At 48.6% G+C, this 11,646-nt stretch overlaps 1 protein-coding gene across 1 annotated transcript in view; it reads right to left on the bottom strand.

Annotated features, from left to right (window-relative positions):
• LOC107382403 (metal transporter CNNM1) overlaps nucleotides 1-11,246 on the bottom strand; it is a 17,525-nt gene extending 6,279 nt beyond the window's left edge. Inside the window, exons 1-5 of the mRNA XM_015954531.3 lie at nucleotides 9,655-11,246; nucleotides 4,083-4,226; nucleotides 3,842-3,982; nucleotides 3,413-3,582; nucleotides 3,235-3,325 (exon numbers count right to left, since the gene is read on the bottom strand). Coding sequence (XP_015810017.3) covers nucleotides 3,235-3,325; nucleotides 3,413-3,582; nucleotides 3,842-3,982; nucleotides 4,083-4,226; nucleotides 9,655-11,095 — 1,987 coding nt within the window. The 5' untranslated portion in view covers nucleotides 11,096-11,246. The remainder of the gene's footprint in view (nucleotides 1-3,234; nucleotides 3,326-3,412; nucleotides 3,583-3,841; nucleotides 3,983-4,082; nucleotides 4,227-9,654) is intronic.
• Nucleotides 11,247-11,646: the final 400 nt, after the last annotated feature.

The following is an 11,646-nucleotide window of genomic DNA, read 5'->3' as shown; positions in this document are numbered from 1 at the left end:
GGGCATATTTTGTAGACAGGCACACACCTGGACAGAGAAACCTGCTGGGCTCCAGGAAACCCTGCATGACTTCAGGAGGGATGTTTTAACCCTGATGATTCAGCTCTTTGGGGCTGTCGATGACATTTCTCTGTATTGTATGTTCTGCCATTGTCTTATAGACCACACATTCATTTCTACCACAGCTGAATGTTCAGGTCAGAGGGAAAATGAGCCACTCATGACCTACGTAGAATGCCGACACAAACATTTGGGCATCAACCAGCAAAGGTGATGAAAACAAATCTAGACCTCACTGAGGTCTGAAAACACCAACAGCACTGGCTCTTGGCTCAGTTGAGAAGCAGCTTCAGGAAGAAAGGAAGTTCAGGAAAAATCCACATATGTGCCCCGACACCCATCTATCCATTAATGTCTGTTTTTCTTGGGTCGGCTCTTGGGGGCAGCAGCCTCAGCAGGGAGAACCAGACTTCCCTCTCCCCAGCCACTTGGGCCAGCTCTTGCGGGGAAGGTGTTCCCTTCCCTTGGTTCTTTTCCCCATTGGACATGCCCGGAAAACTTCACCAGGGAGGCGTTCAGGAGGCCATCAAACATTTGGTGATCTTCTCAGTCCCTACACCTCCAGCAGGTCCCTGAGGTCCAGTGATCAAAGCCTACTGGTTGTGCAGCACCATACTAAAGGTCACAGGTGACAGATCATTTGCTGCTGTGGCCCCCAGACTCTGGACCTCTCTCCCCCTGAGCCTGAGATCAGTGGACTCAGTGGTCTCCTTTAAACACCCGTTCAGGTTTGGTGTGACTTGTTGAGTCCTCCTGACTACTTTCTCTTTATGCTGATGACCTTTTCTTATTCAGTCTTTTCTTCCTTCACATTTTTAGTCAAACATTTTCCTTTTTTGCCTTTTGTAAATTATGGTATTTTCAAACTGCACCCATCCATTATCATCCACTTATCCGGGCTCAGGTCGTGGGGGCAGCAGCCTGAGCAGAGAGGCCCAGACCTCCCTCTCCCCAGCCAGTTGGGCCAGCTCCTCCAGGGGAATCCCAAGGAGTTCCCTGGAGGAGCTGAGAGTTCGGATGGGAACCTTCGGCATTTGAATTGATACAGTACCAATTCCCAGTACCTACGAATCGATACCGGTACTTGACAAAATCAATTTCGATACTTTTGAGTGTTTAATAATAGTTTAATTCCTCGTCGTCTTCACTGAGTTCTTCCAGTTTTATAAACGGTGTGATGGTGGTCCTTGTAGTTTTATAAACTGTGTGATGGTGGTCCTTGTAGTTTTATAAACTGTGTGATGGTGGTCCTTGTAGTTTTATAAACTGTGTGATGGTGGACCTTGTAGTTTTATAAACGGTGTGATGGTGGTCCTTGTAGTTTTATAAACGGTGTGATGTGGTTCCTGTAGTTTTATAAACGGTGTGATGGTGGGTACTTGTAGTTTTATAAACGGTGTGATGGTGGGTCCTTGTAGTTTTATAAACTGTGTGATGTGGTTCTTGTAGTTTTATAAACTGTGTGATGGTGGGTTCTTGTAGTTTTATAAACGTGTGATGGTGGTCCTTGTAGTTTTATAAACGGTGTGATGTGGTTCTTGTAGTTTTATAAACTGTGTGATGTGGTTCTTGTAGTTTTATAAACTGTGTGATGGTGGGTTCTTGTAGTTTTATAAACGTGTGATGGTGGTCCTTGTAGTTTTATAAACGGTGTGATGTGGTTCTTGTAGTTTTATAAACTGTGTGATGGTGGTCCTTGTAGTTTTATAAACTGTGTGATGGTGGTCCTTGTAGTTTTATAAACTGTGTGATGGTGGACCTTGTAGTTTTATAAACGGTGTGATGGTGGTCCTTGTAGTTTTATAAACGGTGTGATGGTGGGTACTTGTAGTTTTATAAACGGTGTGATGGTGGGTCCTTGTAGTTTTATAAACTGTGTGATGTGGTTCTTGTAGTTTTATAAACTGTGTGATGGTGGGTTCTTGTAGTTTTATAAACGTGTGATGGTGGTCCTTGTAGTTTTATAAACGGTGTGATGTGGTTCTTGTAGTTTTATAAACTGTGTGATGTGGTTCTTGTAGTTTTATAAACTGTGTGATGGTGGGTTCTTGTAGTTTTATAAACGTGTGATGGTGGTCCTTGTAGTTTTATAAACGGTGTGATGTGGTTCTTGTAGTTTTATAAACTGTGTGATGTGGTTCTGTAGTTTTATAAACGGTGTGATGGTGGTCCTTGTAGTTTTATAAACTGTGTGATGTGGTTCTTGTAGTTTTATAAACTGTGTGATGGTGGGTTCCTGTAGTTTTATAAACGGTGTGATGGTGGACCTTGTAGTTTTATAAACGGTGTGATGGTGGTCCTTGTAGTTTTATAAACTGTGTGATGTGGTTCCTGTAGTTTTATAAACTGTGTGATGGTGGGTTCCTGTAGTTTTATAAACGGTGTGATGGTGGACCTTGTAGTTTTATAAACGGTGTGATGGTGGTCCTTGTAGTTTTATAAACTGTGTGATGGTGGACCTTGTAGTTTTATAAACGGTGTGATGGTGGTCCTTGTAGTTTTATAAACTGTGTGATGTGGTTCCTGTAGTTTTATAAACGGTGTGATGGTGGTCCTTGTAGTTTTATAAACTGTGTGATGTGGTTCCTGTAGTTTTATAAACGGTGTGATGTGGTTCCTGTAGTTTTATAAACGGTGTGATGGTGGACCTTGTAGTTTTATAAACTGCGTGATGGTGCGTGTTCCCGCCTTCTTCCCAGCAGCATGCGAGTCAGGACCCAATCCCCAGCAGCAATCCCCGGCAGCAGCCCATGGTCTACGCCAAGACCCCCCAAGGGGCTCCACTCACAACCGCCAGTAGTCCACCTCCCAAGGCAACCCAAGCATCCTCCCTCAATTTTATAAATCAGCACCAGGACACTATTCCTCCATTCCTAAAGTATATTCTCACTAGTCAAGATCTTGTTGATAAAACTAGTCAAAACCTCTCCCACCACCTCCCCTAGACACCCCCATACCTCCATGGGTATGCCATCAGGACCAGCTGCCTTTACTCTCTTTATCCTCACTAATCTCAGCAACTTCTTGATCTACGACAACCACTCCAAACCCTGTTAAACAAATGCAGGAAGGCTCAGAAAAAAGTTAGAGAGACATTGGACCTTCTACAAAGACAGGAGAGGTGAGGTCTGGTTTCAGTGAAACTCTGAAAACAACGTGAGTGTGTACTTGTACCTGTTGGCGTGATGGCAGGTACTCCAAAGTAAGAAAAGGCTCCGTTCTCAAACCTCAGAGCCTCCTTTCCAAACTCTACCTCCACCCGACCCTGAAAGACAACACAAACATCCGTAGAGGTGATTGTTTCTGAACGGCAGCACTGACGTTTGTCCCCAGGTGATGTTGCTGCTGATACCTGCAGAACCAAGATGAAGTGGTCTACGGGTTTGTTACGCTGGAACAGGAAGTGTTGTTGTGCTCGTTTGTTCTTCTCATCAAACTTGAGCTCCTGAACAACACTAGGGTGTTTGATCAACCTCAGCAGTATCTTCTCTGAGATGTGAGAAGGTTTGAAGGGTTCCACCTCTGATTGAAGGAACAGGACAAAAGAAGAGTGAAAAGTTCGAAACTGTTCAGATCCTGACACACACGACTACATTTCTGCTCCCAGTCACAACTTTTCTCATTTGAAATAAAATAAACTTCTTTCCTTCTTGTGAGTTTTTCCATGAGTTAGATTTAACTTGTGTTGTAGCTGATAGTCTACTGTCCAAGCTGCTATAGGGTTAGGGTTAGACAGGTGCGGTTCCCTGGAGGAGGTGTGCAGCAGGAAGCCGTCTGGTACCTGTAGACAGAAAGCGATGCGTAGCCAGGAGGAGCTGAGGGGAAATCTTCACTTTCATCTCATTCTCAGACAGTTTGAAGATGGAGAAGTCCTGCTGCTTCCGCTCGTGATGCGAGACGCGTCTCTTTGTGCGATTGTCAGCTGAGACACACATCAACACAACATGAGTGTTAAATCAGCGGCTCTGCGTAGTCCTGCTGTGAATCCACGAATGAGATCATGCTTATGGTTGCATACGTACTGTACAGGTCCGTCTCATCCAGGATCTCAGACTTGATGATTTCCTCAATGACGTCTTCCAGCGTAACGATCCCCATCACCTCGTAGAAAGGGTCGCCCTCGCCCTCGTTGTTCACGCGCTGCACGATGGCCAGGTGGGATTTACCTGGGGTCATCACAGAGTGAGCTCAGGATTTCCACCGTGTGTACACGTAATCTTCACAAGCGTGCTGTGTCTGTGACACGTGTCCTCCTGCCCTGCAGCAGGATGATGTGCTGTCACACCGCACACCGAGGGTTCCTCTGGTCTGACCTGGCTCGTGTCGTGTGTGACTGACTGACTGAGGCTGAGTTTCAGCAACAGCGGAGCTGAGTGGGTGGGTCTAAAGAGGAAACCAGGTGGTGCTTTTGGAGCTCCAACCCGAGACCCAACGATGAAGGAACGTTCTCATGATGCTCTCACACAAACGTTTAAACATCTGATGATCTACACGTTCTCACACATGATCCTGTGGATCCAAAGGTCAGCTGTAGGACCTTCACTGAGTTCTGCCAGTGAGACGTTTCACCAACAGAGACATTCATGCCAGCTTTAAACAGAGCTACTGCTCTGTGTGTGTGTGTGTGTGTGTGTTGATCTGGCTCAGAACCAGCTTCCTCTCGCTCGCCCCTCCCTCTCTGCTGCTCTGGCAGCGTTGTGTTTAGCTAAATAGGTCAGAGAGAGAAAGGCTCTTTGTTTCCGGCGGTTCAAACCCCGCAGCAGGTGCCTTCTCCTCTCCTCTGCATCAGAACCTTTAACTCTGGATGTCCCTGAGCTCGCTGAATGTCTCGTGTTTGTGAGACCTTATGAGACCAAGTAGACTAAATGTGTTTACTTCTGCTTCCTCATGTGCTGCCATGACACGTGAACCCCCACTGTGGGACTAATAAAGTCTGCTCTATTCATGCTGGGTAGCACATGTAGGAGAACAGCTGTGGACAGCCTAAGCGTGTAATCTAATAGCTCTCCAGATTTCAGCAGGTCTACAGAAAGAGCCAAAGGTCAAAGGTCTCATGATGGTTCTGAAGCTGCTGGACCCGCTTCAGCCCCGCTGTCCTAGTTACATCATGTCATTAGCTTTAGCTTTAGCCCAAACACAGACCCAGATGTCGTCTCAGGTTTCCAAAACAACATTATTAGTATAAAATTAGCAGACGTAGATCATGACATAAATAAAATGCAGTTTTTATTGTATTTAAACTAAATCTTCAAACCTGACTGACCAAAGCAGCAGCTCGGTGGAAGTTCTCTCCATCACACCCAGCCCTGCTGTGGGGGGTGAGGGCTGGGTGTCAGCCCTACCCAGAGAGGCTCTGACCGCTGGGGCTACTACAGAATACTTATGTTGAAGAGAAGTTTCAGGATGTGTGTGGTTCTGGTTCTGAAAGCCTCACACACCAGCACAGTGCTGCAGTGGTTCACAGCGTGTTAGCTCGACCCGTTCTCTGTGTTCTGGTCTGCTTAGCATGCGGACCACAGACTCATCCTGTGACTCAACGGCTGTGCAGCATTTCAACACATCCAGACGGGCTGATCTGTGATCTGTTGGCTCCTGCTCTCAGCGCAGCGACACACATCTATGGGAAATGGCCTGTACTGGTATGGCGCCATCTTAGAGCTCGACAACCCCCCAAGGCCCTTCACAGCACCATCAGTCATCCACCCATTCACACGCTGATGATGAGGAGCTACACTGTAGCCACAGCTAAGCTAGACTGCTGAACACCAGTTCTTCCATCCATCACCAGAAAGTAAGGTGGGTTAAGTGTCTTGCCCAAGGACACAACAGCTGGCAGGAGCCGGGATTGAACCCACAACCCCTCTGATTACTGGACAACCTGCTCTGCCTCCTGAGCTGCTGCTGCTTAAAGGAAATGCTGGAGGCAGCAGAAGGCAGAGCAGAGGACGGACTTCTACAGAACCATGAACCCACTGGATCGGAGCGTGTGGAACCACCGGTACCTTGTTGTTGAATAGAGACAGCCTGGACCAGGCTACTGGTCTACTGGCTACTGCAACTCTCTCTATGCAGGGTTGTGTCAGTCAACACTGCGTCGCCTACAGGTTGTGCAGAACAGCGCTGCCAGGTTCCTGACTGGGACCAGGAAACGGGACCACATCAGTCCAGTTCTGGCCTCCCTGCACTGGCTTCCGATTTGCTATCGCTCACAATTCAAAATACTCGTCTTTGTTTATCATTTCTTCCAGGGTGGTGCTCCCCTCTATCTGGCCACTCTCCTGAACAAACATTCCCCATCACGCGCTCTGTGCTCCTCTGACCAAGGCCTGCTCGCTGTCCCTCGGTCTAGGTGTCGTACCCGTGGGGACCGGGCTTTCTCAGTCCTAGCACCGTTACTCTGGAACCAGTTGCCACCCTCAGTCAGGCTGTCCCCTTCTCTGCCAGTCTTTAAGAATCACCTAAAAACACCTCCTCCGCTTGGCGTTTCCAGAACATGTTTGATTTTGGCCCTCTTTTACGTTGAATCCATTCCACAGTTTTCATTGGTACACTCAATCCATCCACTCAATCCAAATGTGTTTCACACATTTGTCCTTTACCGGAATGTTTCATCTATCTTGTAATTTCCATTTTGTATTTTGTAATTTGAATTTCTTTTATTGTTGATTTATTCAGTATAATTACTTGCAACTGTACCATGTTCAGCGCTTTGGGCTTCCTGACAGGGTTGCGGAAGGCGCTTTATAAATAAAGCTTTGATTGATTGATTGATTGGACCAAAGGCCTGGGTCGTTTCTGAGCTGCTCACGTGTAAATAAGTCACGTACTGGTGAGGGAGGAACAGTTCGTTCTGACAAAAGCTGGTTTAATGCATCATGAGCAACACACACCCTTAACTTAGCACGTCCCAACCCACTTTAGTGTTGGAAATGTACAGGGTGGGATATGGTGGGGGGGCAAGCAGCACCCGACCAACCAGTGGTCAGATGTGGAAGAGATGGCATCAACAGAAGTAAGGAGCAAGCACAAGCAGGAAAAAGTCAAAGCCAGAGGAGGAGCGTGTCATTGGAACGAAAAAGAAAGACTTTGTGTGCATAAACATCCCAGCTGCTGTTCATGAGACACAAGAGAGAATAATTGTGTCTGGATGTGGACTGGAGCTACTGCTAATGCTAGCCTGAGGTATAGCTAACATCAGCCGGAGCTACTGCTAATGCTAGCCTGAGGTATAGCTAACATCAGCCCGAGCTACTGCTAATGCTAGCCTGAGGTATAGCTAACATCAGCCGGAGCTACTGCTAATGCTAGCCTGAGGTATAGCTAACATCAGCCCGAGCTACTGCTAATGCTAGCCTGAGGTATAGCTAGCATCAGCCGGAGCTACTGCTAATGCTAGCCTGAGGTATAGCTAACATCAGCCGGAGCTACTGCTAATGCTAGCCTGAGGTATAGCTAACATCAGCCCGAACTACTGCTAATGCTAGCCTGAGGTACAGCTAACATCAGCCGGAGCTACTGCTAATGCTAGCCTGAGGTACAGCTAACATCAGCCCGAACTACTGCTAATGCTAGCCTGAGGTACAGCTAACATCAGCCGGAGCTACTGCTAATGCTAGCCTGAGGTACAGCTAACATCAGCCCGAACTACTGCTAATGCTAGCCTGAGGTACAGCTAACATCAGCCCGAACTACTGCTAATGCTAGCCTGAGGTACAGCTAACATCAGCCGGAGCTACTGCTAATGCTAGCCTGAGGTACAGCTAACATCAGCCCGAACTACTGCTAATGCTAGCCTGAGGTACAGCTAACATCAGCCGGAGCTACTGCTAATGCTAGCCTGAGGTACAGCTAACATCAGCCCGAACTACTGCTAATGCTAGCCTGAGGTACAGCTAACATCAGCCCGAACTACTGCTAATGCTCCTGTTGGATGAGCGGAAAACAACAATGAAATCTGAGCACACGTAACGTTCCACGATGACTGGGAATATCCAGACTTTGAACGAAGGCCAGGCAGGTCCTGGGCTCCTGAGCCATTTTGAGCCCAACAAGTTTAAAATGCTTAGAAGCTCAAAGATCAGCTGATGGAGCTCACACACATCACCTGGACAGAGCATGAAGCCATGGCTCATTTTCTGAATGTTTGGGATTAGGGTTTGCTGGTTCACACTGATGGAATAACACACACACACACACACACACACACACACACACACACACACACACACACACACACACACACACACACACACACACACACACACACACACACACAAATACTGCCGGCTGTGCTGGTTTGGTCCTGCTGAGTCTGACTGGACTGAAGGAGACGTGCTGCATTTCTCCTGCTGCAGTGTTGCTGCAGAACCAGGGGGTCAGGAAGTGAGGGATGTGTGGAGGCAGAGGGGTTGCTCCTCATCCTCTAGCTGTTTAAGTTTGACATTAACAACAGGGGTCACTCAGCTCGGCTCCACGTCCTTTCACCATTAAAGCATTTGCAGGAACAGAAATCCTCTGACCTTAGATTTTCTACATGTTTTATTTGCAAAGGCCTGTTTATGACTAAACCTTTACCAACCAGCGATGAGGCTTCCTGCCGCCGTACGGCAGAAGCAAACATCTGCTGTGATAAATCAGCTGTCCAGTTTCTTGATCAAGGTGTCCTCCTCTGTTTACCGCCCTCGCTTCCTGTCTCACCAGCAGAAAATAAATAAACACAAATCCTGCTGACCATGCAGAGTTCCTGCAGGAAGGGAGTGATTTAAGGACGGGTCTGTGATTGGTCTGTTCAAACCCCGCCCTCCAAAGCTTTAAGGGCAGTGTGCCAGCTGACTGCAGGTACCGAGGCAGGCCGAGCCACCATCCTTTTACTCTGTGGCAGTTCTGAATGTTTCAGGGAGACGTGAAGATGACAGGATGAATCTGTGACTTTTAGGGATCACTTGTTCATCATTATTCACCAGAATGGCTCTAACTGAAGCCTGAAAAAGACAACGATGTTGAATCTTTTAAGTAATTACAGAATAAAATAGAGCATTGAGTGGAGAACAAACAGGTCATGTGACGTTTGATCAGATCTGGGATGATGACTCTAAAACCGAACTCAACAGGTCCATGTCATTTGGTTTTACATGACCCAGCGGGTGAAACTCAGAAAGACTTTCCTGGATGAGATCCTTCGACTCTTCTGGGGTCAACCTGATCAAAAACTTCTGTGTGTGTGTGTGTGTGTGTGTGTGTGTGTGTGTTAAGATGGTGTTAACGATGACATAATTCCATCATTTAGAAGGTTTGAGTGAGCTGCTCCAGCTGATGATTCTCCTCTTAAAAGACTTTCATCCTTTTGAGATACTTGATGATGCGCTGGGTGTTTAACCAATCAGAGGCTGCCTCCACAAACCTCAGCTAGTCTCAAGACACACACACAGCCACACATGGTGTGAAGCACCAGAGTCCTGCTGAGCAGACATGGTTGCATCACATCTGCTGCTTATCAAGTGAGGTTAGTAAAGAGACCTTTGTGGTTAATGAAGGTCAAACATGCAGGTACGTTCCGCGGCGTCTTGACATGAAAGGGTTAAACGAGCTCCTCACCTTTCTTAAACTCCTCCAGCATCGTGTCCAGCTTGGTGTCGTTGAAGACGAAGTGCAGCGGGTGTTTGTAGAACTGGGTGATTGTCTTCAGCGCGGTGCAGTCGTCCGGGTCCACGAAGGCCAAATCCTTAACGAACAGGATGTCCACGATGTTGGACCGCTCGTTCTCAAACACGGGTATCCTGGTGTAGCCGCTCTGCATGATCTCAGACATGGTGTTAAAGTCCAACACCACGTCCGAGGCCAACATGAAGCAGTCGGTCAGCGGAGTCAGGACGTCCTCCACGGTCTTGGTGCGCAGCTCCAGAGCTCCTTGGATGATGTTCAGCTCTTCCTTGACGAGATCGTGGTACGGATCCGTGACGCGCAGCATCTCCAAGAGCTTCTCTCTGGTGTAGAAGTTAGAAATCTCCTGGTTGAGGATGAGATCCAGCAGCTTGCTGATGGGGTAGGAGATGGGGAAGGACAGCACCATCAGCAGCCGCGTCACCCAAATGGTCTTGGACGCGATGGCCAGACCGTGGCGCGATGCCACTGAGTGTGGAAGGATCTCCCCGATGAAGAAGATGCCAAAGGCGCAGATGACTGTGGAGAGCCAGGTCATGCCCAGGATCTGACACATCCACACGGCCAGCGAGGCGTTGATGATCGCGTTTCCCAGCAGGAGAGTGCACAGCACGTAGTTACCGTGCCGACGCACGGATTCGATCTTCCGTGCGTAATTCTGCTCCTTGTCTGTGCCACTGTTCTGGAGGACTTGCAGCTCCACGGGGTCCAGCGCCAGCAGGCTCAGGTTCAGCCCGCTGAATAGAGCGGACAGACCGAGCAGCAGCACGGAGACCAGAACTTGGAGCCAGACTTCCGTCACTTCAGAGCTCTCGGTCACAGCCACCCAGAAGTCCCTAGTCCGGTAGTGTTCCCACTTGGACCCGTCGAACGAGCACAGGGAGTAGTACTTGATCTTCTCGCCCCTCCGCAGATCTTTAGCCAGCAGCTCCACCAGGACCGAGTTCCTGCTGGATGCAGATTTGAAAGAACCTACAACCTCGATGTCGGACGTCCTGGCGTTCTTGTCCATGCACATGTTCCTCTTAGGGTGAACTTGGCCCTCCCTCCCGGGACTTGGCTCCTCGATGAAGGCGATCCAGGGTGCGGCATTGTTGGCACGGCTCCCCGCAGTGCGGTTGAGCCTGTGCGGAGAGGTGGAGTAGTAAACACGCAGCGTGAAGCGAGTCCCCTCAGTGGCTTTCAGCACCCCGCTCTCCACGGACAGCTCCGCTCCAGTCTCCTCCGGACGGAAGCCGAGTAGGCATCGCGCCGGCGCCGGTAGCAGCGAGCAGAGGCAGAGCAAAGTCAGCAGCGGGCGGGTCTGACAGAGCCGAGCCCCGCTGCAGAGCCCCGCTCCGGATCCGCTCCGCGCGGCCGCATCCCCTGCAGCCATGATGGGCTTTGAGCAGCAGCTCAGCCCAGGGAGCCACTGCCACGTGAGGCTGCCTGGTTCCGGTCCGTGTGGGAAAAGGAGGGACGATCAGCAATCTGTTAGAACAGTGTGACGCAAAAGAGGCGCACAGCTGTACCATGACGTCACTTTCTAAGATATACCCACCAAACCAGGACGAGTTCACCTGGCAGCCAGTTGAACCAGTGAGAGGGATTGCTTGCTGTTTTTTATTTATGCTTCACAGTGGTTGCTGACGTCAGCGCCAGCATCAGAGTGCTGGTTGGTGGTGTGACGCCGCCACTCACGGGTTTATTAGGCGCGTGTTCTTAGACTACACAGCCCTTCAGGTTTGTGGAAGCTAAATGATGACATTCCAGAAGAGACAAAGGATCAGACCTCTGTAACGAAAGTAGAACCACAATAATGGAGTGGACCATTTCAGTGACAGGATCTCATCTGTGGAACAAAAAGCGTCATGGCGTTCAAGGAACACAATTTAAATAAGTACAAAAGTCATGTTGAGAAATTTATAGAACTTGAGTTTTAAAAAT

Source organism: Nothobranchius furzeri, chromosome 7, assembly GCF_043380555.1.
Source record: "Nothobranchius furzeri strain GRZ-AD chromosome 7, NfurGRZ-RIMD1, whole genome shotgun sequence".
Taxonomy (NCBI): Eukaryota; Metazoa; Chordata; class Actinopteri; order Cyprinodontiformes; family Nothobranchiidae; genus Nothobranchius; species Nothobranchius furzeri.
Note: the sequence above shows the minus strand (reverse complement) of the source record. Positions and strands in the feature narration are given on the sequence as shown.